The 20,545-nt window shown below is 45.6% G+C and overlaps 1 protein-coding gene across 2 annotated transcripts in view; it reads left to right on the top strand.

Moving 5' to 3' along the window:
• The window catches only part of ULK1 (unc-51 like autophagy activating kinase 1), a 105,989-nt gene that overhangs the window by 58,878 nt on the left and 26,566 nt on the right, over positions 1-20,545 (top strand). The window contains exons 10-14 of one of the 2 annotated variants that reach the window (XM_081842231.1): positions 4,186-4,268; positions 5,515-5,565; positions 15,161-15,249; positions 16,451-16,604; positions 19,116-19,176. In XM_081842231.1, the coding sequence (XP_081698357.1) occupies positions 4,186-4,268; positions 5,515-5,565; positions 15,161-15,249; positions 16,451-16,604; positions 19,116-19,176 (438 nt within the window). The remainder of the gene's footprint in view (positions 1-4,185; positions 4,269-5,514; positions 5,566-15,160; positions 15,250-16,450; positions 16,605-19,115; positions 19,177-20,545) is intronic. The other variant, XM_081842232.1, reaches the window with a different exon arrangement.

Genomic DNA, 20,545 nt, shown 5'->3' with positions numbered 1-20,545 from the left:
TTGCAAGTAGGAGCTGAATACATATCACACAACCCAGAATGTGACGTCCAAGACCTACTTCAGATGTGCGTGGACAGAAATAAATTTCCTTGCACTTTAAATCACTGGCCCAGTAAATCAGTTCTGACCACTTTGCTTCTTCCTGTTAGTACTTAGCCTGTTATCCAAACTGTTTAGAGCCAGTAAGCCATGAGCAGTCAATTAAGAACAAACCATGGTTTCCTGGGAGCCAAACCAAACCATGATCCTAGGATCAAGTGGGTTGGGATTCGTTTCTTGTGTGTGCTAGTAAAAAGGAGCAAAGTGGATGGCGAACTCAATATCAGCCATTACCTATGTGCTAGTGTTAATTTCATTTATAAATCCTTTTTAAATGAGAACTCCCAAAATGAATTACAATATAATAAAACTGTTACATATATGAATCAGTTAAAACATTTGCACATATAAAAACCAACACTGAACCATTTATGCAATGCACTATCACAAAGCATCAGGATAGTGTATAGCAGGGGTTAGCAATTTTTTTCAGCAGGGGCCTGGTCCACTGTCCCTCAGACCTTGTGGGGGGCCGGACTGTATTTTGAAAAAAAATATGAACAAATTCCTATGCCCCACAAATAACCCAGAGATGCATTTTAGATAAAAGGACACATTCTACTCATGTAAAAACCGCTGATTCCCAGACCGTCTGCAGGCCAGATTTAGAAGGCGATTGGGCCGGATCCGGCCCCCGGGCCTTAGTTTCCCTACCCATGGTGTACTGTATAGCAACATTTAAAAAAAAAATGCAGTACAGAACTATCTTTAAAAGGACTGGCCTCTCAAGAAAATCTTAAATTGCTGCATAGGTCTGATGTCTGGTTTAGAAAGATGTCTGGAAGTCAAAAGTGATGAAGCTTGCCAAATCTTTGCTATAGAGGAGGTGCAGCACCTCTTAGGGCTAGGAACATTAAATGCATGATGTCTGGGTTACTTATTTCATAAAATTTATATATGAACAAGCTTCAAAGCAGTTTACAAAAAGAATAAAACAATAAAATTACTTGTAACAACTGTTTAAAACGTTCAAAAAAAATGGCAATGAACTGAAGACACATCAAGATTCTAGATATCTGGGTATCTAAACAAAAAACGTTTTTAGCAGGTGCTGAAAATGGTACAGTGGAGGTGCATTCCTGATAGCTATAGGCGAGGCAGACTTCCATAACACAGGGAACAACCAGTATTCTGGTCTCAAGTTGCACAAGGCTTTCTACACCAACACAGTTTAAAACAGCAGTAGCGCACACAGAGTCCATTCAAATCCTATGCATGTTCCAACTGGGGAAAGGACCTAGATTTTGGCAGGTGCCAAAATATGTTTACCGTTGTGTACAAACGTCGTGTACGAACCTGCTTGAGCTCCGGTTCAGGCATTGGTTTCACTGCATGGATAAAAAGTCCAAGTCTTCCTGTTTGGAATCCCAAGGGCTCCTATTCATCCACATTGGAAACTGTTCATAGAATCATAGAGTTGGAAGAGACCACAAGGGCCATCGAGTCCAACCCCCTGTTAGTGGGACAGGATGCACAACATGTCTTGTGTTCTCTTGGGAAGGAAAAACTGCATTTGTGCCTTTCCATTGTGAGCCATTGTGGCTAGTTTTTGCAGAGAAGATAACAATCCGTGAAGCACCGTCTTACACCAGTGCAGACTATTAGTCCCTCTAGCCAGCCTTCCAAGTGTTGGTGGATTCCCCATCAGCCCCAGCCAGCCAGCCAGCATGGGTGATGGTCAGGGATGATGGGAGTTGTAGTCCAACAGCCCATGGTGCGCCCCACATGTTCCTCATCCCTGTCTTGCACCAGCCCTATAAGGCAGGACAGGTATCCCTAAACTATTTATTGGTGGCTTGCATACAGCTACCAAAGAACTTGAGCAGGGGTAGAAATTTGAACTGAAGGCTTTCCTAGTTTTGCATCTCGTGATCTTAATATATCTGTGGTCTTGGAGAGGACAGGAGACAGTGAGATTATTACCAGCTTTCAACTATTTTCACTGAAAGGAACACCTTCATTCAGAGGCGGTGTGCTTCTGCTATACATAATGCTGGGATGCCATGCCCTGTTTGTGAAAGCAAGTAATGTATCATCAACAAAAGGACCAGGCAGCTAGTGATGCAAAATACCATTTTTGTCTGCCACTCACAGTAAACCAGGGACTGGTGGCCTTTCATACATGGTTGGACTTCTACAAGCCCCAGCCAGTGTGGTCAAGGGTGATGGGAGCTGGGCTCTAGCAGCCTATGGAGGTTACTAGTTTTCCAGTCCTGCAGTATTTGAGCTAGGTGGAGAAATAGCTTGAGTTGTGAAAAGTGCAGCTTCTGTGTTCCTGCAATGTTGGGACTTGATGGGATTTTTTTTACCTGATTTGGGAGACAGGTCTTAATCCCCCTGCCTTACCACCTGGCGTGTTTTTATGCAGCTGTCCTTAAGGAGGACCACGAAGCATTCAAAGTGCTCAGCACTTCCTGTCCTGACATTCCACGTGCCTGCAGCACTGCTTCTCACGTGAACATCCCAGCCAGCCAAGCTGGAAAATTCCTGTTTGTTGACCTGCCTGGATCAGACGTTACTTGCAGCTGCTGTTGCTTTATGATTTCTAGGAAGTGCCTGTAAGAGAGGGCTGTGGATTTCGTAGAAAACCTAGATCATTTTTCAGAAGGTGCCCCTGCACAACAGCTCCTGTTTTGCACTGGGCAAGAGAGCTGTAAGGAATGTCCTATAGTTTTCCATACTAGCCCTTCTCTCTCTCTCTCTCTCTCTCTCTCTCTCTCTCTCTCTCTCTCTCTCTCTCTTTCTCTTTCTTTCTTTCTTTCTTTCTTTCTTTCTTTCTTTCTTTCTTCCCTCCCTCCCTCCCTCCCTCCCTCCCTCTCACATGTGTGCCCCCACCTTCGGTTTTACTGTTTTTCCCAGCATTGGAATTCAGCAGAAAATTGATACAGAGAGCAATTTGGAAATGCTTCCCAAATATTAGCCCCTGGCACACAGTTGTTTACTTTGACATTTCTGAGTAAGCATCAATGTGGGGAGAGAGGGCAAGCCTGCAAGGGACTGAGCCGTGCCAGGCTAAGTGGAGTAGTGTTAGTTTTAAAGATCTGGGATGTTTGCCGTGAATATGCCATTACCTGACCTGACCTCTCCAAGCAAACCTGGCAGGCGGCAGGCACCAAGTTGTGTACACAGCAAATGCCAAGACGGCCTGGTTTCGCCTGTGCAAGAATTTTAAAACTGCTCTGCCAGGTTTTTCCTTCCTCTGCCCCCTCCCTTCTCTCTTCTGAATGTGTCTCTGCCTGGTATATATTACCAGGATTGGCAGGGAGGGTGATCATTTTTGCTTTTTTCAAATTGCTGCTTCAAGTGTCGCGAAAAAGGAAATGGGGGACACTTTGTGTTGAAATTGAACATGTTGGAAAGAAGGTTGGATGAAAACCTTCTCCTTGCAAAACTAGTTTTTTGTGTGTGCAGGGACTAGTTCTGTTGACTGCGGGGAAGCTTAAGGTAGTTTGGTACCTGAATTGGAATAGTCCCTGTGGTTTCCAGTAGAGAAGGGTTAGCCAACATGGTGCCTCCAGATGATGTTGGATTCCATCTCCCATCTCTCCCAGCCAGCATAGCTAATGGAGTAAAAATGGCATTTCCCCTCAAGTTAGGTGACAGAGTAGCTTCTCTTTCATTTAGTTTCTCTATGGACAGCACTGAGCGAGATCCAGGCAACAAGGTTGTTGGATCCATCCCCACAGCAGGATAGAATATCAGGTTTTCTATGCCTTATAGATCCTTCTCCCTAAAAAAGATAGAGCCAAGTGCTTTTTCTTGAGATTATTAAGCAGTTGTAAAAGCTAATGCTTCCATTAAGCTTTTGGCTAAACTGGTTTCTCCTCACCCCATCTTGTTGCCTTTTATTTTCCCATTTTTAATTAGCATCTGTCATTTGTGTGTTGTTTTATGACCATTCATTGTACTGCGTTTGATCTTGTAAAATACTTTGAATCTCTAGTAAGAGTAATATAAAAGTATCTGGTTTTTTTAAAAAATAAAAACAACAGCAACCTCTGTGGCACGATATAAGATATGAGCTTTATGTGATGCTGACCTTTTCTCACTTTATTTCATTTCATTTCTTTCTTTTTTCTTTTTAAGCATTCCAAGGGAGACATCAGCCCACTTGAGGCAGCTGCTGCTAGGACTCTTGCAACGGAACCACAAGGACCGCATGGACTTTGGTAAGGAATTTCGCCTTCTGAGACACTTCATAAGCAAGTCAGACCAGAACCACACCAAAGAAAGAGATGCCCTTTAATAAAATTGACTCTGCCCTTACACTTCAGACACACCGACTTTCACACTTTGGCTGTGCCCCCAGAGGGTTGACAATAGCTCAGTGCACCCCTTTGCTTGAAGGAGGATTGTGGACCCTGTTTTAAGGTATCAGCATCTCGCATGGCAAAGTTTTGCTGATTGTTCTAGTCATTCAAGTTTGCTTCCGCCCCTCCCCTCCCCCAGCACCACTGATCCTTTGCAGACATCATGCTGTCAACCCCGGTTTAATCCTAATTGGTTTGCCGTCTGTTATTCTTTCAGATTATAATTGTCAATGAAACTGGGCTTTAGATAACACCCCCCAAGCAGCTGGCCAAATCAAGGCCAGGGATTAACTGATCCCAGTTTTAATTGTACATTTATAGATGAAGCATGGCCGGATTTAGCAAAACCATTGTGATTTATTTATTTTTGAGGGGGGTGGGGTGGATATGGTCATTGTACTTTAAACTAATAGGGTGACCTAATAATGCCATTTTGTTGGGCGGTGGTAAGCTTCTGTCAACTGTCTGTCTGTGGGTTTTCCCAGGTGGCTGTAGGATGCCTCAAAGCAAGACACTCTGTGGTCTTGGAGGAGTAAAGACATGCCACTCCTGAATGTTGGTGCTGTCTTGCATTTAAGCCTTCCTTTGCCAACCTTGGGTCCACAGCTGAAGCTGGACTACAGCATCCACCATCCCTGACCATGGGCCATGCTTTCTGTGGCTGATGACAACTGTAGTCCAAACACATCCAGGGACCCAAGGCTGGGGAAGGCTGAATTAAGGTCTAGCCTGGTAGCCACAGGCAAGAAGGAACTGCATGCAGGCTAGTGAGCAGGGTGGTAGAGGAGAAATACCATGTTCAGTCCTCCCCGGATCAAGGTTGGAACCACAGTGAAGGGCAATAGGTTAAAAATCTTTTCTCAGGTCCTCTGTCCTGCACCTGATAGCTTGGCTCTTGAAGAAGATTGCCAGGACTGTTTTAAATGCTCTCAAGCTAGACTTGGCACATTACCCAAGAGCTTTTTGAGGGCTCAAAAGCAGGATACAAATCCTGCTTAAACAAGTAAGATAATTAAACATTGTTTGGTTTTTGGTTTTTTGCATGATTGAACTCGAACTTTGTAAAACATCGATATTTACATTTTCTTCCTTTTTCTTTCTTCAGATGAATTTTTCCATCACCCTTTCTTGGATGCAAGTGCCTCTATGAAAAAATGTAAGTTCATTTTGTTATCTCAGTCTCTTTTTTGCAATACATACACGGACCTACGCTGTAGATTTCAGCTTGCACTGTGCAAGCTTAGAAGCACGTTATTGGTGGTACTCTCTTAGGCTCATTCGGGTGTGAGAAGAGGCGGCAGAACTTCCACAGCCCGACCATTCCATTCTGTAGATGACTTGGCTTGCTCTGTGCTAGAAGGCTGCCTCTCTTGAGAAGCATATTGCACCTCCCAAATTTTCACACTTTTATTTTGTAACTTGACTAGGTGCTGACAAAATCTCAGCCTTCTAAAAACTGTGGGAGTAGCTTAGCTTTTTGGAGGGTGGGGTTTTTGTTACACTTCAAGACCCTCTTTTGTGGGACAAAAGTACATATAAGTATCCTTTCAATTGTGATAGCCAGCAAGTCAGTGAGACTTAAGCATCTTTATGAATTGACACATATTATCTCTTGCAGTGCTTCAGAAACTGGCAGTTTTAATCATGTAGTTGAAATATGTAAATCCAATTCCCTTTGGCATTTTTAAAAGATATGTAATCACTGCATAGGAACAATGTTTTGGCACTGAGTTTGTCACATTAATTCTGTCTGGAGTTTTTTTACGATGATAAAGGGAGTCATGTCATCATGACTTTGTCTGGCCACTTTAGATTTAATCTTTATAATGGTGGTTTCTGCTTTTTGTTGAGCTCATTTTTGTGCCTGAAGTAATGGGCTGTAGCATACACTGAAACAGGACAATCCATTCACTTATGAGGTCTAAGGGATGGAGAATTTTGCAGCTGTGGGTGGAAAGTGGAACAGTTTCAGAACTGAAAGTAAATAGAGGCTTTCTTACGTGTTGAGAATACATCTAAATGGCACCTGAGAAGTTTCTTCCTAGGAGAGAGATGAAAAATTAAGAATTTCCCAAAGAACACATGCTATGATTTTTGCGGTAGAATAGATGCTTTGTATGCAAAAGATCAAGGTTGAGTTTCCCACATGTTATCACTGAAAGAATCTTAGGGCACGAATCTGGGAGACCTTGGAAAGCCACTACCACTTTGAGAAGAAGCAGTATTTAGCTAGCCCCAACCAGATATCCTCCAGTTGTCTCAGAACTATAACTGTTGGCAATCGTGGGGCTAGATGAGGCTCATGGAAGCTATATTCCAAAGCATGTGGAGGGCACCAGGTTGGGGAAGCGGGGGCTTGATGAACCAGTAATCTGACTCTGTGTATAAAGTGGCTTTGTACAGTGAATTGCAGAACTTAAATCAGGCATGGGGTATGCTATAGCATAATCCATCTGCAACAAGATTAGTTCAAGGGTGGAGCTAGACATTATCTTGGCAAATATGTGGGTTCTGATGTAATAGGAATGTGTGGGGTGAGAACCACGTGCAAGACTGGGTCAATGGGAGCTGGGGGCAGGGGGCTTTTACTTTTCCAATTCTCACCTGACAAAGTGCCCCTTCACTGGAGCGGGTTCACCAAATAGTGTTTTTGGAACTACGTAGTGATAGTTGTAGTGTGTGTGTGTGTGTGTGTGAGAGAGAGAGCGAGAGAGAGAGAGAGAGAGAGAGAGAGAGAGAGAGAGAGAGAGAGAGAGAGAAATTGCTATCATGGATCAATTCTTTTATCAAGTCAGCCAGTCAGCACACGACAGGAGAGCCTGCGGACTTTACATTCTGCTTTAAACCTGTCGTAAGCCTGCCACAAGGTGTCCTAACATTGGACGCCTGTAGGGAAACCTAAGCCTTGGGTCACCATTGCTTCGAAGCAGGAGAGTTATGATTTCATTCCCTGATCATAATTTTAAATAATACAATCCCCCCCCTCCCTTAACTATACTTAGGTGTCACTCCCACGGGCAGAAAAATATTCTCCTGGTTTAGGGGCGCTTCCAAGCCCTCCCGGTCCTTACCTACAACCGCAGTGTCACCCTGGGGGGAAGGCCACCATCGAAACCGGAAAGCGTTTTCCCGACTCAAGGGCACTTACAGACCTGCAGACTTCCCTGCTCCCACCACGGTGCCCCAGTGGAGAAACATTTCTACGAAATCTGAGCCCCTTGCCAACCAGGAAGGATCTTCTGCGCCCCAGGCAGCCTGGCAGCCACCACGAACAGTACCGCCATCGGCTCCGGTGTTATGGAAGCCGAGCTGCAGCCCACGGGGATCCCCGCAGAAGCAAGAAAGGATTTTCTTGACTTGGCCTCCGTTTCCTTCACTGCCAGCCTCCTCACAACCGCTGCGTGGGGTGACCCCGCCAAAACGGCCAAGCCAAGAGAGGCAGAGAAGGGCTCCCATCTTCCGGCCACTGTCCCCTGCATCGTCCAGCCCACTGCCTTGGGACACTGGTCCCATGAGACGCCCATGCCAACAGGCGCTTGCACGCCCCAGGTCACGGCACAGCTACATCTGGGTGTGAATCGGGAAGAAAGCTCATCAGGTCACAGCCTTCAGCCAGAAAAGAAAACTATGCTGCACAACCAAACTGAGAAGAGAAGCTCAAGTTTTTCATCTTTTGGTGCTTGGTATACGAGAGGGCTTTTGTCCGGAGGCTTGTAATCATGTACTTCAGTCCTAATACTTGCCTGTTGGGGCCTCAGGCCCAGTTCATAAACAATAGTAATATGGTAGTCAGTCGAATACCAGAAGGCAGCTGATCATATGACTCCAGCAGTGTTCAGTTGTGTCCAAGTTATTCATGCTTAGGGTAGACATGACTAACTTAGGTCCATTAATTTCAGTGGGTCCATTCTAAAGGTTAGTTGGATGTAACCCACGTTCCTCCACTCCCTCATCATCACACCTGGACAGGCCCACCAAAGATTTGTGGTGTTAGGTTTGAAAGGCTCCAGATCCATGTGGCGAGTGACTCTTGTGTGGTGAGTGGCTGCCATGTTGCTGCTTGTGTGTGTGCATTAATCAGGACTCTCGAGAGGAGAACCAGCAAGCTGAAGGTGCCTAGAGATCTCAGTTTTTAGGGGAACCATTTTGAGGAAAGAGGTGGCCTCTTCATCCTCATCCTCTGATTTCTTGTTACCTGTGATGTGATGGATAAATGACAGGAGCAGCTCGCTTGTGCTTCTTTTAAGAGTCTTATTCATACGATTTCCCCGAGCACTTGCTTTATCTGTGGCTATTTGCCTGGTCTCCTGGTGGTGTTATTGGAAGACACCATCGCTCAGTTAGTGCACAATGCAGACAGCTCTCTAGTCAGAAGGGTGTCAGGACAGGAAAATATCTCTGTGAGACCTTGGAGAAATATTTGTCAGGATAGATGCAATGGAGCTGGTTGAAACCAATGAGCTTGGCAACAGAGAACGTATTGCGTTGATCATGGTACCTTCCACCAAGATATGGGTAGTTTCTGCCTCATACAATTCTCTCTTTCCTTGATTTTTTTTTTTTAATCTTCCTTGGCCTGCCCAATAATGAAACGGGGCATGGTGCAAGTTCTTTATCTTTTCTTAGCATTACCGAGTCTTTTAGGATGCCTTCATTCTGTTATCTGGAAACTTTTTATATATATGTTTGTTCCAGTTTTATTTATTTATAGCCTATTTATATGCTTTGTTCCTATTTTTTTCTATTTATATATATATATCTGTAAAGTGAGACATCTGTATTTCTGAATTATGAAAAATAAATATTTTTCTAAAAACGAAACTGTATAACTTGGGTAGAAGTGTTTGTATTTTGCCATAAAAGTTGTGTAGTGGATTTCCTCCCCCGCCCCCACAAAATTAATGATAACTAATGATATTGCATGGCAACAATAACCTGTGTGGGGTCATATTGGTGGTACCGGCAGTGGTAAGGCTAGAGCTGCAGCTCAATTAAAGAAGTGCCAGTTGCTAAATCATGAAAGTTTTAATTCAGTTTTATCAGTTAATCTATTGGGCGGAAACAGTTTCTAAAGCACTTGGCATGTTTCCTTTGTGTTCAGATGTATTGTAGCAAGCATCATCCTACAGCAATGGTTGGGGATGCTACAGCCCCTTTTATGCTGCTGGACTACAACTCCCACCATCCTTGATCATTGACTATGCTGGCTGAGGCTGATGGGAGTTGGAGTCCCACAACCTATGGAGGAACTCGGGTTCCCCGCCATTGTTGCTAGAAGTGTTCCCTACCATGTGTAAATAATGCCTCTTCTGTGAGGATGCCTTCTATAAGTAGGGAGACTGGCTCTTTTAAGATAGTTCTTTCCACTTGCAGTTGTTTTTAAATAAACTCCTTTATATTTTTTAAAAAAACCTGCACTGCTGGTATAATATTTAGCGCCGTGTTAGTGTGTTGTGGCCCTCCCAGTATTTCACACGCAACTTTTCTCAGTTTTCTAGTTCCCTCGTTCTGCACACGGTCAGTGGAGCATGAGACTCTTAATCTCAGGGTTGTGGGTTGGAGCCTTTGCATAGCAGGGCGTTGGACAAGAAGACCCTCGTGGCCCCTTCCAACTCTACAATACTGTGATTCTTCCTACCAGATAGGCTTCCATATCAAATCAGTAGAAAGTGCATTGGAACTGATTGGAACCCCTTTAAAATACCATATTTTTCGCCCTATAGGACGCACTTTTTCCCCTCAAAAAATGAAGGGGAAATGTGTGTGCATCCTATGGGGCGAATGCAGGCTTTCGCTGAAGCCTGGAGAGCGAGAGGGGTCGGTGCGCACAGACCCCTCTTGCTCTCCAGGCTTCGCGGACCTCTCCGCAAGCGGGGGGAGCGCTCCCGCCGCCTGCGGAGAGGTGCCTGCATGCCGAAGCCTGCGCCCGCTGACATCAGCGCGTCCAGGCTTCGCGGACCTCTCCGCAAGCGGCGGGAGCCAACCCTGGGCTCCCACAGCTTGCAGAGAGCTGCCTGTTTGGGGGCTGGGGTCGGGGGAAGCTCGGGCAGGTCTGGGGGGGAATAATTTTTCCCCCTTTATTTCCCCCCCAAAAAACTAGGTGCGCCTTATGGGACGGTGCGTCCTATAGGGCGAAAAATACGGTACCTCTGTATGTGTGTCTCGCCCCACCCCACTATCACATTATAAATTCACCAATGTAATTGTTGCTTAATGCAGAGCCCTTCACTAGGCCAGAACCACCGCAGCTCAACAACTCAGCTGTGGTGTTGTTCATCTAAGGAAGATTTCTCCCCCAAGTGAGCTGTGCTGCATTTTTAGAACAGACTGTGGTGGAGAGAGCTGGGACCTAATCTTTCTCAATTAAGCAAGGACTTGGAGACTCAGCAGGCCTCCTTTTGCAAGGAGAGGAATTATATAGGTAATCTGAAGATTTGTGGGTGGAGACACCTAATTCAAGTTTAATATCACTGTCTCTCCAGGCTCAAGGTGAAATAATCAGGTTGGTGGAGCTAGTTTCTTTTAAAGGATGCCAGATCTTCACCTAGAGACCTTTTAGAGTGCTTTAAGGAATCAAGGCAGGAGACACCAGCTATCCCCTCTGTCTCATTGCTCCACCGATCCCTTTGCCCCTCTCTCCCCACACCTGCTTGGGGGCAAAAATAATAATCTTGTTCATCTCCTGTTCCAGCCTCTCTCCACGTGCTACTTCCTTTGATTCACCAGACTTATTCCTGTTCTGCCCAGACTCTCGCTTTTGCTGAGTCCTACTTTTTGCCTCTTGCTTGGCACTGAACGCCCTGGACTACTTTCTTCAGCCTGGCAGAGGATTTTCCTTTGCGATCATCTGCAGTGGTGCAGAGTCATATGCAACATGAATCCTCCAGTCCTAGGGAACCCTGGCAGAGGTCGAGTGTGTGTGAGCTCCTGCAGTTGTGCTTGTGAATGGCCCCTGCCCAGAGGAATATGTAACCCTGCTCATTTATACAAAAGCAGTTCCCTGGATGGCGCCCCATCTATATCCATATGTACCTGCAGTGTAAATAGTTTGGCAGTCGTAATGAGCCATTCGTCAATGCTGTGTGGATTTGTGAGTCCTGGCTGAGATACCAGCAAGTCTATGCTGAATTCCCCTTAAGATTTGGGTGGGAATAGCAAGATGATTTTTGTATAGATGTGGTTCGTCATGCACTGTCTGTGCTGCAGTTTGTGTAGCGGAGTGCTGGGCCTCCATTGCTTCATCATGCACATGCGATGAGGCAAGCGCTCCGTATGCAATCATGCAAGTATGAAATCTTCAAACACTTGGTTCCCCACCACCACACATGAGTGTCACTGAAAGCAGAAGTTCTTGCCACCATAGAATCATAGAATCATAGAGTTGGAAGAGACCACAAGGGCCATCGAGTCCAACCCCCTGCCAAGCAGGAAACACCATCAGAGCACTCCTGACATATGGTTGTCAAGCCTCTGCTTAAAGACCTCCAAAGAAGGAGACTCCACCACACTCCTTGGCAGCAAATTCCACTGTCGAACAGCTCTCACTGTCAGGAAGTTCCTCCTAATGTTTAGGTGGAATCTTTTTTCTTGTAGTTTGGAACCATTGCTCCGTGTCCGCTTCTCTGGAGCAGCAGAAAACAACCTTTCTCCCTCCTCTATGTGACATCCTTTTATATATTTGAACATGGCTATCATATCACCCCTTAACCTCCTCTTCTCCAGGCTAAACATCCCCAGCTCCTTTAGTCGTTCCTCATATGGCATCGTTTCCAGGCCTTTGACCATTTTGGTTGCCCTCCTCTGGACACGTTCCAGTTTGTCAGTGTCCTTCTTGAACTGTGGTGCCCAGAACTGGACACAGTACTCCAGGTGAGGTCTGACCAGAGCAGAATACAGTGGCACTATTACTTCCCTTGATCTAGATGCTATACTCCTATTGATGCAGCATAGGAAGGAACTTACCCTATTAACTAGGAAGGAACTTACCCTATTAACTATTTGGCCATCTAGTCTTAAGACTGTCTGTTTGGTCCAGCAGTGACTTTGTAGAACCTCCAGAGGAGGCTGTTCTCATCACCCAGTACCTCATATTGTTTTAACTAGCAATTTCGGGGGCTGGAGCTCAGGTGTTTGGCATGCAAAGCATGAGCTCTACCTCTAAGCTCTGGCCCCCTCCCCTGTTCTCCTCTTTTAATTTTTTAAAAAATAATTTTCCATTTCAAATTTTCACATTCAAGCCAAAAGATAACCATACGATAGTCATTGACTTCCCTTCCCCGCCCCCCTTCCATGGTTCATTTTAGTTACCCATTGCTACTGCATATCCTGATTAATCCCTCTTTCCCTTTCTGAGCATATATCATCCAGGCTTGCATAGACAAAAATCCTGCTTTGTTTTCTCCTTCCCTTGCAGTGTACAAATAATTCCCTCCCTCTTTTTATTATTGGGTTATCCCATTGGTTTCCTCACACCAATCCAAGCAGTGCCTTACCTCAGAATGGTGCTTGTCTGCCAAAATATGCTAAGCACAGGCAGTCAAAACATGGTTTCACAGGGCAAGTGAACACCTGGCTGTTAAAACATCAGCAATATGATGTCATTTTAGTCCCCAGGGATGTTTTCATTAATTAAATATGTTTTGACTTTACTGAGAACATTTTTCTTCTGTGTGCAACCACCATCGTCTTAGCCTTCTAGTTATCAGCTGGAGAAAAGTACATCATCTCATTCTTTTGGAGTAATAGAAGCTATAGCTGGACAGTAATTTTCCTGTTGCTGTTGTACAGAGAGAGAGAAAACAGCTGCAGCTGGGGTGTGTTAATTAATTACAGCTTTACACCCTTCAAAATTAATTATAGCCTTCCACCCTTCAAAACAAATAGCAATGCTTTAAAACGTTTTTCACACACGATGTGAAAATTCAGAATCAATCAATTTCACTGTGCTCCAGCGCTCAGTTTTCTTTATATTTTCTCTCACGCTTTATTTATTTAATTGAAAGTATTCCAGTTCTGTTTTTCTGCATCAATGTGATTTACTCAAGGCAGCTCAGAAATGATTTTAAAAACAAACAAACCACCATTGAATGCCTACAAAACCCAACCCAACCCAAAACACAGAAAGAGACTGGCAGATAATAAATTCTTCAAATTGTGTGAAGAACCAGACACAGTGCTTGAGATACCTCTGAAATGTCTTGACAGTGGTAGGAAGCCTGCCAAACAATATCTGTCTATCTTTTCCCCACCCTCTCTTTTGCTTGGAATGTCATTGGAGAAAGCCATACCGATACCTCTAGGGCAGGGATGAGAACTTCACCACAGTTCTCCATGCGCTGGTAACTTCATGGGTGGATACCTGCAATGCTCTCCACGTGGAGCTACCTTGGGGCTGACCCAGAGGGAGCAGGTGGGGCAGGACACCATAGCCAGGTCGCTTGTGAAGGCAAGCTGCCACCAGGATTCAGCACCTCAAAGGCTGCAGGATTTGCACTGTTTGCCCATCCTCTACTGGGCCAAGTTCAAGCATTTTGGTACTAAGACCCTAAACAGCTCAGGATCAGATTTCTTAAGAGGCCACCTTATCCATCACTGCAGTTGCTTCTCCTGCAACTTCCAAAGAAATTGGAAGCTCACTCTGCAGTAACTTGGAGAAGTGCTTTTAGTGTTGCTGCCCTTGTTCTGTGGAACAGCATTCCTGCTGAGATACAACAGATGCCCATTATCTGCCCTTTCTGGAAGCTACCGAATGCATTTTTTGTTCTAGCAGCTTTCCCAACAGTATGACTAGGTTTCTGCCATGGGTATATTTGGTGTTGTTCAGAAATTTATCTGCTGCTGTTTATTTATTTTTTGGTGGTGTTTAACTGTTTTCAGCTGGTTCTGCTGCATTTGGTACATTGCCTTGAGGCATGTGTGTAAGGTGATCGATAAATTAGAATAAGTTGTGACCCTCCAGATATTGCTGGACTCCAGCTCCCAGTGGTTGGGAACAATGGGGGTTTGAGTCCCAACAAGATCTGGAGGACTCCAGATTATCTGGGTAAGGAATTCCAAAGGGCATTTAGGGAAGGCTCTGACAAGTGTACTTGACCACTGCCTGCATTATTTCGGACCCTGCGCTTTGGCTCTGAGGACTTTTAGAGTGGCTTCCAATTCAAAACTGCCAACCACATCCTAAAAAATACTTAAAGCAACAACACCGCAAGAATCTGTGCATGAGGACGGAGAAAGGACTCCTGATTCTTTAAGAAATATAGTAGACCTGAGTCATGCCACTGTTGCGGTGCTGCAACAAAAGAAGTTGTTTGCGTTCTAGAAGGCAGACAGCAGGTTGGGCCAATCTTGTGCCCTCCAAACGTTGTTGGACTGCACTCCCCCCCCCAACCATTGACCATGCTAGCTGGGGCTGATGGGAGCTGGGAGTCCATTGACTACCCCTGACAGAGACCAAAGGCATTTAGAAGCCAGAAAATGGTGCCTCAGACTTCAGAATCTGCTGCGGGGTGAAATAAATGACAGCTTCAGAGACAGGGGGCAAGCGAAAGAGCACCTGCCACATTCAGTTGCACTGAATGCCAACTTGTTTCTCCCTCCCCATTTCCCTGCCTCAGTTCAGTGACGTCGCCTGGCACCTGAGGTAAATCCGTTAGCGTGAGGAAGCCAAGAAAGCTGTTCTAATCCCGCTGTTGACAACCTAGAAGGCATGACCTTTCTTTCTTCTCTCCCCTCCCCCTGCCCTCTTTCTTCAGCTGCTTCTGTGCCAATGCCTTCTTATCCGAGCTCTGGGTCTGGGAGTTCGTCCAGCAGCTCTTCCACGTCCCATCTCGCATCTCCTCCCGTAAGTACAATGGACGCCTCTTGAGCGCTGTTGGTTTTCCTCCTCCCTCTTGTTTACCACTGGGTCATTCTGGTGGCTGCTGGCGACGTCCTCCTCCAGGTGCCCACCACGCTGCCAGTCAACCGTGCAGGGTGGCATTTTCAAGGGAGAGAACCACCTTAAGCGGTGTGTGGCAGATCCCAAGTCAGCCCACGTCAGAAGCACTCAGATTGAAGGCTCGTCTAGTCTAGCATCCTGCTTCCTCACAATGACCGGCCCAGATGCCTCCCAAAAGCCCACAAACAGGGCATGAGCACAGCAGCTGTCTGCCCACTTGGCACTCTAATCCCCTTTCAAAGCCACCTTAGTTTGTGGACTTTATCACATCTTATGGAAGTAGATTCCACAATATAACTGTGCACTGGGGTGGGGTGGGGAGGAAGAGTCCCTCCTTTCTATCTCTTTGGTCTGCCCTGAATCTTGCTCTATTCAGTTTCATTGGGTGAACCTGGGTTCTGGAGAGAGGAAAAACTAGTTCGCTTAATCCATTTTCTCTGTATTGTGCATCAATTTCTAAACCTCTATCATGTCCTCCCTTGCTCACTTCAAAAACAAACCCAAAAACTCCTCCTAAGGGAGTTATTGCACCTCTTCTGTAGCTTTTCCAGCTCTACAGTGTCCTTTGCTTGAGATACAGTGAGCAGAATCATGTGCACTATATTCTAATTGCGGTTGCACCCTCCGCCCGAAGGGGCTTAGTGTGTAGGGAATAAAGGAACAGTGAGCGACCCCAACTCAAAATATGGCTGTCATTTCCACCTGCAAATTTGAAGATTTGTTCCTTCAACCCTCTAAATATCATAAGAAAGCAGAGACTAAAAGCAAATTTGGTGGCAATTTTTGTATTGTCACAACATCGCTAGCCCCATAAATGGGACTTCTGTAAGGTAATAATGAGATAACAGCCACCACATACTGGGGGACTTTCTGTGTCAAAGAACCGTTCCAATTCCCTGCCGACTGCATCACTTGATGGTTCTGGGGCCACTGAAATGGCATAGTTTTGTCTTGGGGCCTTTGGAGAACTGCCTTCCATAGACACCATGTGCTGGCAGAACCTCCTTTTCTGGAAGTGCTTTTTGGTGCGGAAGAGCCTGCAGAAGGAGTTTCTTCCGAGGTTTGCGTTTTCACTCCTGTTTCTCCTTCCCCTTCCCTTGAACAGTCCCTTGGAGAGATGGCACATCTCCCTGAGAAGGTTTTAGCCTCTCCTACCCAGCCCGGCTTCCTTCATGGGTCGAAGGAGTCGGCTGGCGGCAGCAGCAAGAACTCTTCCTGTGACACCGACGACTTCGTCATGGTGCCAGCCCAGTTTGCAAGTAAGCAGTCTGGTTTCTTTTCAAAGCAGAGGCATGGCTGATGGTGTGGCGGAAGAGGTTGTGGGCATGCCTCAAAGGCAGGGGACAGCAACCATAATCTCACGAGCCCTGTTGGTTGCCAGTTTGCATCTTGGCCAAAATCAATATGCTCACCTTAGTGTTTAAAGCCCTAAGAGACTTGGGCCCCAACTATCTGGAAAACCACCTCCTTGCCCACAGACTGTCTCTGCTGTTGAGATCAGCAATGGCAGCCTTTTGAGTTGTTCCACTGTTATCAGAAGCTCAGGGTGGCAGCAGCCCAGGAGAGGGCATTCTCTGTGGCAGCCACAAAGTTGGGGCATTCCCTCCCTACAGAGGGTCATCTGTGCCGTTTTTCTCATATGAACCTTTACCCTGGTGTATGTTTTTAGGACCCGTCCTATTCTCACGGTTGCGATTTGTTCTTAAGCTGTTTTTAATGTTGTATTTCAAATTGCCGTGACTTTCACTGGGACCTTGGGAGGTGAAGGGCGGGTAATATATAGTTATATTTAGGTATTCCTCTTCCGTGCTACAGCAGCGCATGAGAGACAGGAAGGAGCAGGGACGAGTGCAAGAGCTCTGCCCCTCTCCATGGGTACTTCCTTCCATTGTTGTGCAGGGAGGGTGACCCGAGCAGAGCAGGCAGCCTGGGGCAGGCAGCTGCCCTCTAACTGCAGAGAGTAAAGGGGCCAAACTAGCATGGTTAGCCTCACTCTCCCCCTTTGCAAACAGATTTATTTGGGCAGATTAATGTCCAGATAGCATTGCATGCTTTGAACAGGAGAAGGGGAACAGCTTCCCGGTTCACAAAGCTGCTGAGATTTGAAATCGTTTGTTCTTCAGCTTGGGGTTTTCTGTAGCGAGAAGCCTTGATGGGGAGATAGCTGAGCAGGCAAGCTTGTTGGGAACCAGTGTTTTAGGAGTTTGACCATCCGTGTTTGGGAGCTCCTGCCATCCAATCACATTTCCAGGAACTGGAAAAAGGCACGCTGGCAGGACCCACCATTCGTAGGCAGGTGCTGGGCACCCAGCTAGTAGGGAGCACACTTCATGCTTGTCCAGCCCCCCAACCCAGTCCTTTTCCTTGTGGTGGGCCTCTATTTAAATTCCTCTCATTGCCCCAGAGTGATCCCATATTGGGGGTGTTTGGGGGAATGAAAATGGTGCCCCCCATGCCCACACTGATGATTCCCTGTCCCTCCTTGGAGTGTCACTGTTCTCCTCCATTCAGTAAGTTCCCAAGAGGGACCAGAGATTCAGGAGGCCTTCCAGAGAACACTTTGCCCAGGGTCCCCTGAAACCAGTGTTACCAGGGAAAGAGGCACTGCAAGTTGGTGCCCGTTTTTGATGTTTGAACCCTCAGTAATACTTATCTGCTGGGATGAGCCACAGGCACCAGGCAAAGGGTGCTGTGGTGTGCATATGTGTGTGTTTCAACCTTGATACATTTTCAAAGGGATGTGACACAAGCACACCATGATGCCACAGAGTGCTGGAAAATCTCCTGTCTTCTGCAAACGGAAATGAAATCGCACATGTATTTAAAAAACACACACGTGGATTTGCAAAACTGAAATTGTTTCTTTGAAAAATACCCTACAGGCTCCCAATAGGAAGCTCATTCTCTGAACGCCAATCTTTTATCTAGCAAAAATGGGACCCTCCACACACAAAAGTGGGGAGGTGGCAGCAGGCTTGGGGGAAGTTCAAAATGTCATTGAGGGATTGTGCAGCCCACCAAGGGCTGATAATGCTCAAAGGCATAAGGACTGGGATCAGCTGTAGTATGAAAGAAAGGGTCTTGTTTGGTGCCTTGAACAGGAGCCCTCTGCCCCTGCTGCAGGTCCAACTTTTCAGATATTACAAGCCTTGGGCCAGTGACATCTTTTGTGTTATTTGCGCAATCACACCTCTTCGCATATGAGCAAAGTGTCTTCACTCCCATCCTATCATACAAGTTTGTACAGAAGGTCACACAAGACCTGGTTATTGCATGGCTAAGGTCTAGCCAGCCTCCCACTGTGTGAATAATGGGGTCGTCACAGGCATGAATGTCCGTACTGAATCTCTACTTGCAGCCTCCAGGTGTTGCCAAACTACAGGTCCCTTTTCCCCCCACCATTGGTCATGCTGGCTTAGGGCTGATGGGAGTTGGAGTCCAGCTATAACTGGAGAGCCACAGGTTCTCCCCCCCCCTTTCTTTTTAGCCTAATTGTGGGAAAGGTCACATTAGTGGTGTTGAGAAGAAGCTGTCGTTCCCAAAGAGAGGAAGCAAGAGAGGCCTCCGTGGCTTCAGTCTCTCTTCTAAAAAGCATTATATAAAAGCTCACACAACATTTGAGGCCCTTCAAAGACCTCTCCTTTATGTGCAGTTCTCACATGTCCACAGACCTGGCGGGGGGGGGGATTAATAGTGCATGCCCATGCTCGTTATGTAATTACTGAAGCATGGGCCTGAAATTAATCTTTTCAGAACTTTTTAAAACTTAGGTGATATCGTTGTGGAGGCTGCAGGAGGAAAAACTATCCAGGACAGCCTGATGTGCAGTGGGTAAGGATCTTCAGTGTGTGCTTTTATTTTATTTTATTTATACTTTTTATTTATTTATTTAACTGATTTTACAATCATTTTAACATTTTAAAACTTGACTTCCTTCCCCCTCTTTCTGTGGTTGCTTGAATTTATTTTTAATATCTTCTGCATATCCATATTAACTTAACTTACTCATTTATTTATCTTCTTTAAATATATACTCTTATGTAACTGCAGGTTATTACAATAATCCTGCCGGTGTTTTTATCTGTTTACAATTTATCTGTAAATATTCAATAAACCATTTCCATTCTTTTATAAAAAGCTTGTTAACTTGATTTCTTATTCTCCCAGTAAGTTACGCCATTTCTGCATATTCCATAAGTTTTTGTATCCATTCTTCCTTTGCTGGGACTTCTTCTTTCCATTTTGGGGCAAATAGCATTCTTGCCTCTGTAGTCACATACTTGAATAAGTTTCTATACAATTTAGGTAGTTCTGTCCTTATAATTCCCAAGAGAAAGGCTTTTGTTTTGTTGTGTTGTGTTTTGTTTTGACAAATGTTATTTTAAACATCCTTTTCACTTCACTGTATATCATTTCCCAGTAAGCCTTAACCTTACTACAAGACCACCACATATGATAAAAAGAACTTCCTTTCTCTTTACATTTCCAACACTTATTTGATTTAGACTTCTACATTTTTGCCAGCTTACTTGGTGTTAGATACCATCTTGAACAGTTTTATACTGAGGCCATTTGACCAGCTTAACGCAGTATTGTCTGCTCCAGGGATGAGAACATGTGGCCTTCTAGATGTCGCTCCCCTCGTCCTTGGAACTCCCATTGGCCATGCTTGCTGGAGAGTTGAGAGTCCCAGTAACACGGTCCCTGACCTGGCAACAGCTCTCCAAAGTCTTTCCTCTTGAGACTGTGGCTGGAGATACCAGCAACTGAACTCTGCAGCTTCCGTGTATAAATCATGCGCTCTTACCACTGACTTGTGGTCTTTCAGTAAAGAGCCTTTGGATCCCTTGAGGGAGCCTCCATGGAGGCTCAGGAGAATCCATGGGGCAAGCTGTGTACAGTGGATCCAGCCAATTATTTTCCTGGCATGGAACGGTTGCGAATAAATCATTTATTGCAAACAACAAATGTGACTAAGAAGCTTGCAACTTGAGAACACAAGAGCAGTAGTGCTGGATCGAGCCAATAGCCCATCTAGTCCAAAATTCTTCTCCCTCATTGGCCAACCAGGGGAAGCCCACATGAAAGATGTGAGTGCAAAAGCTCCTGTTCCCCGGCAACTGTGATTCAGCAGCATTGTGCATGAATAATCGCCATTGATAGTCTTACCCTCCACAATTTGTCTCATCATCCTTTCAGG

Source organism: Podarcis erhardii (genome assembly GCF_964252035.2).
Source record: "Podarcis erhardii genome assembly, chromosome: 15".
NCBI lineage: Eukaryota > Metazoa > Chordata > Lepidosauria > Squamata > Lacertidae > Podarcis > Podarcis erhardii.
This window is presented reverse-complemented; position numbering and strand designations above follow the sequence as displayed.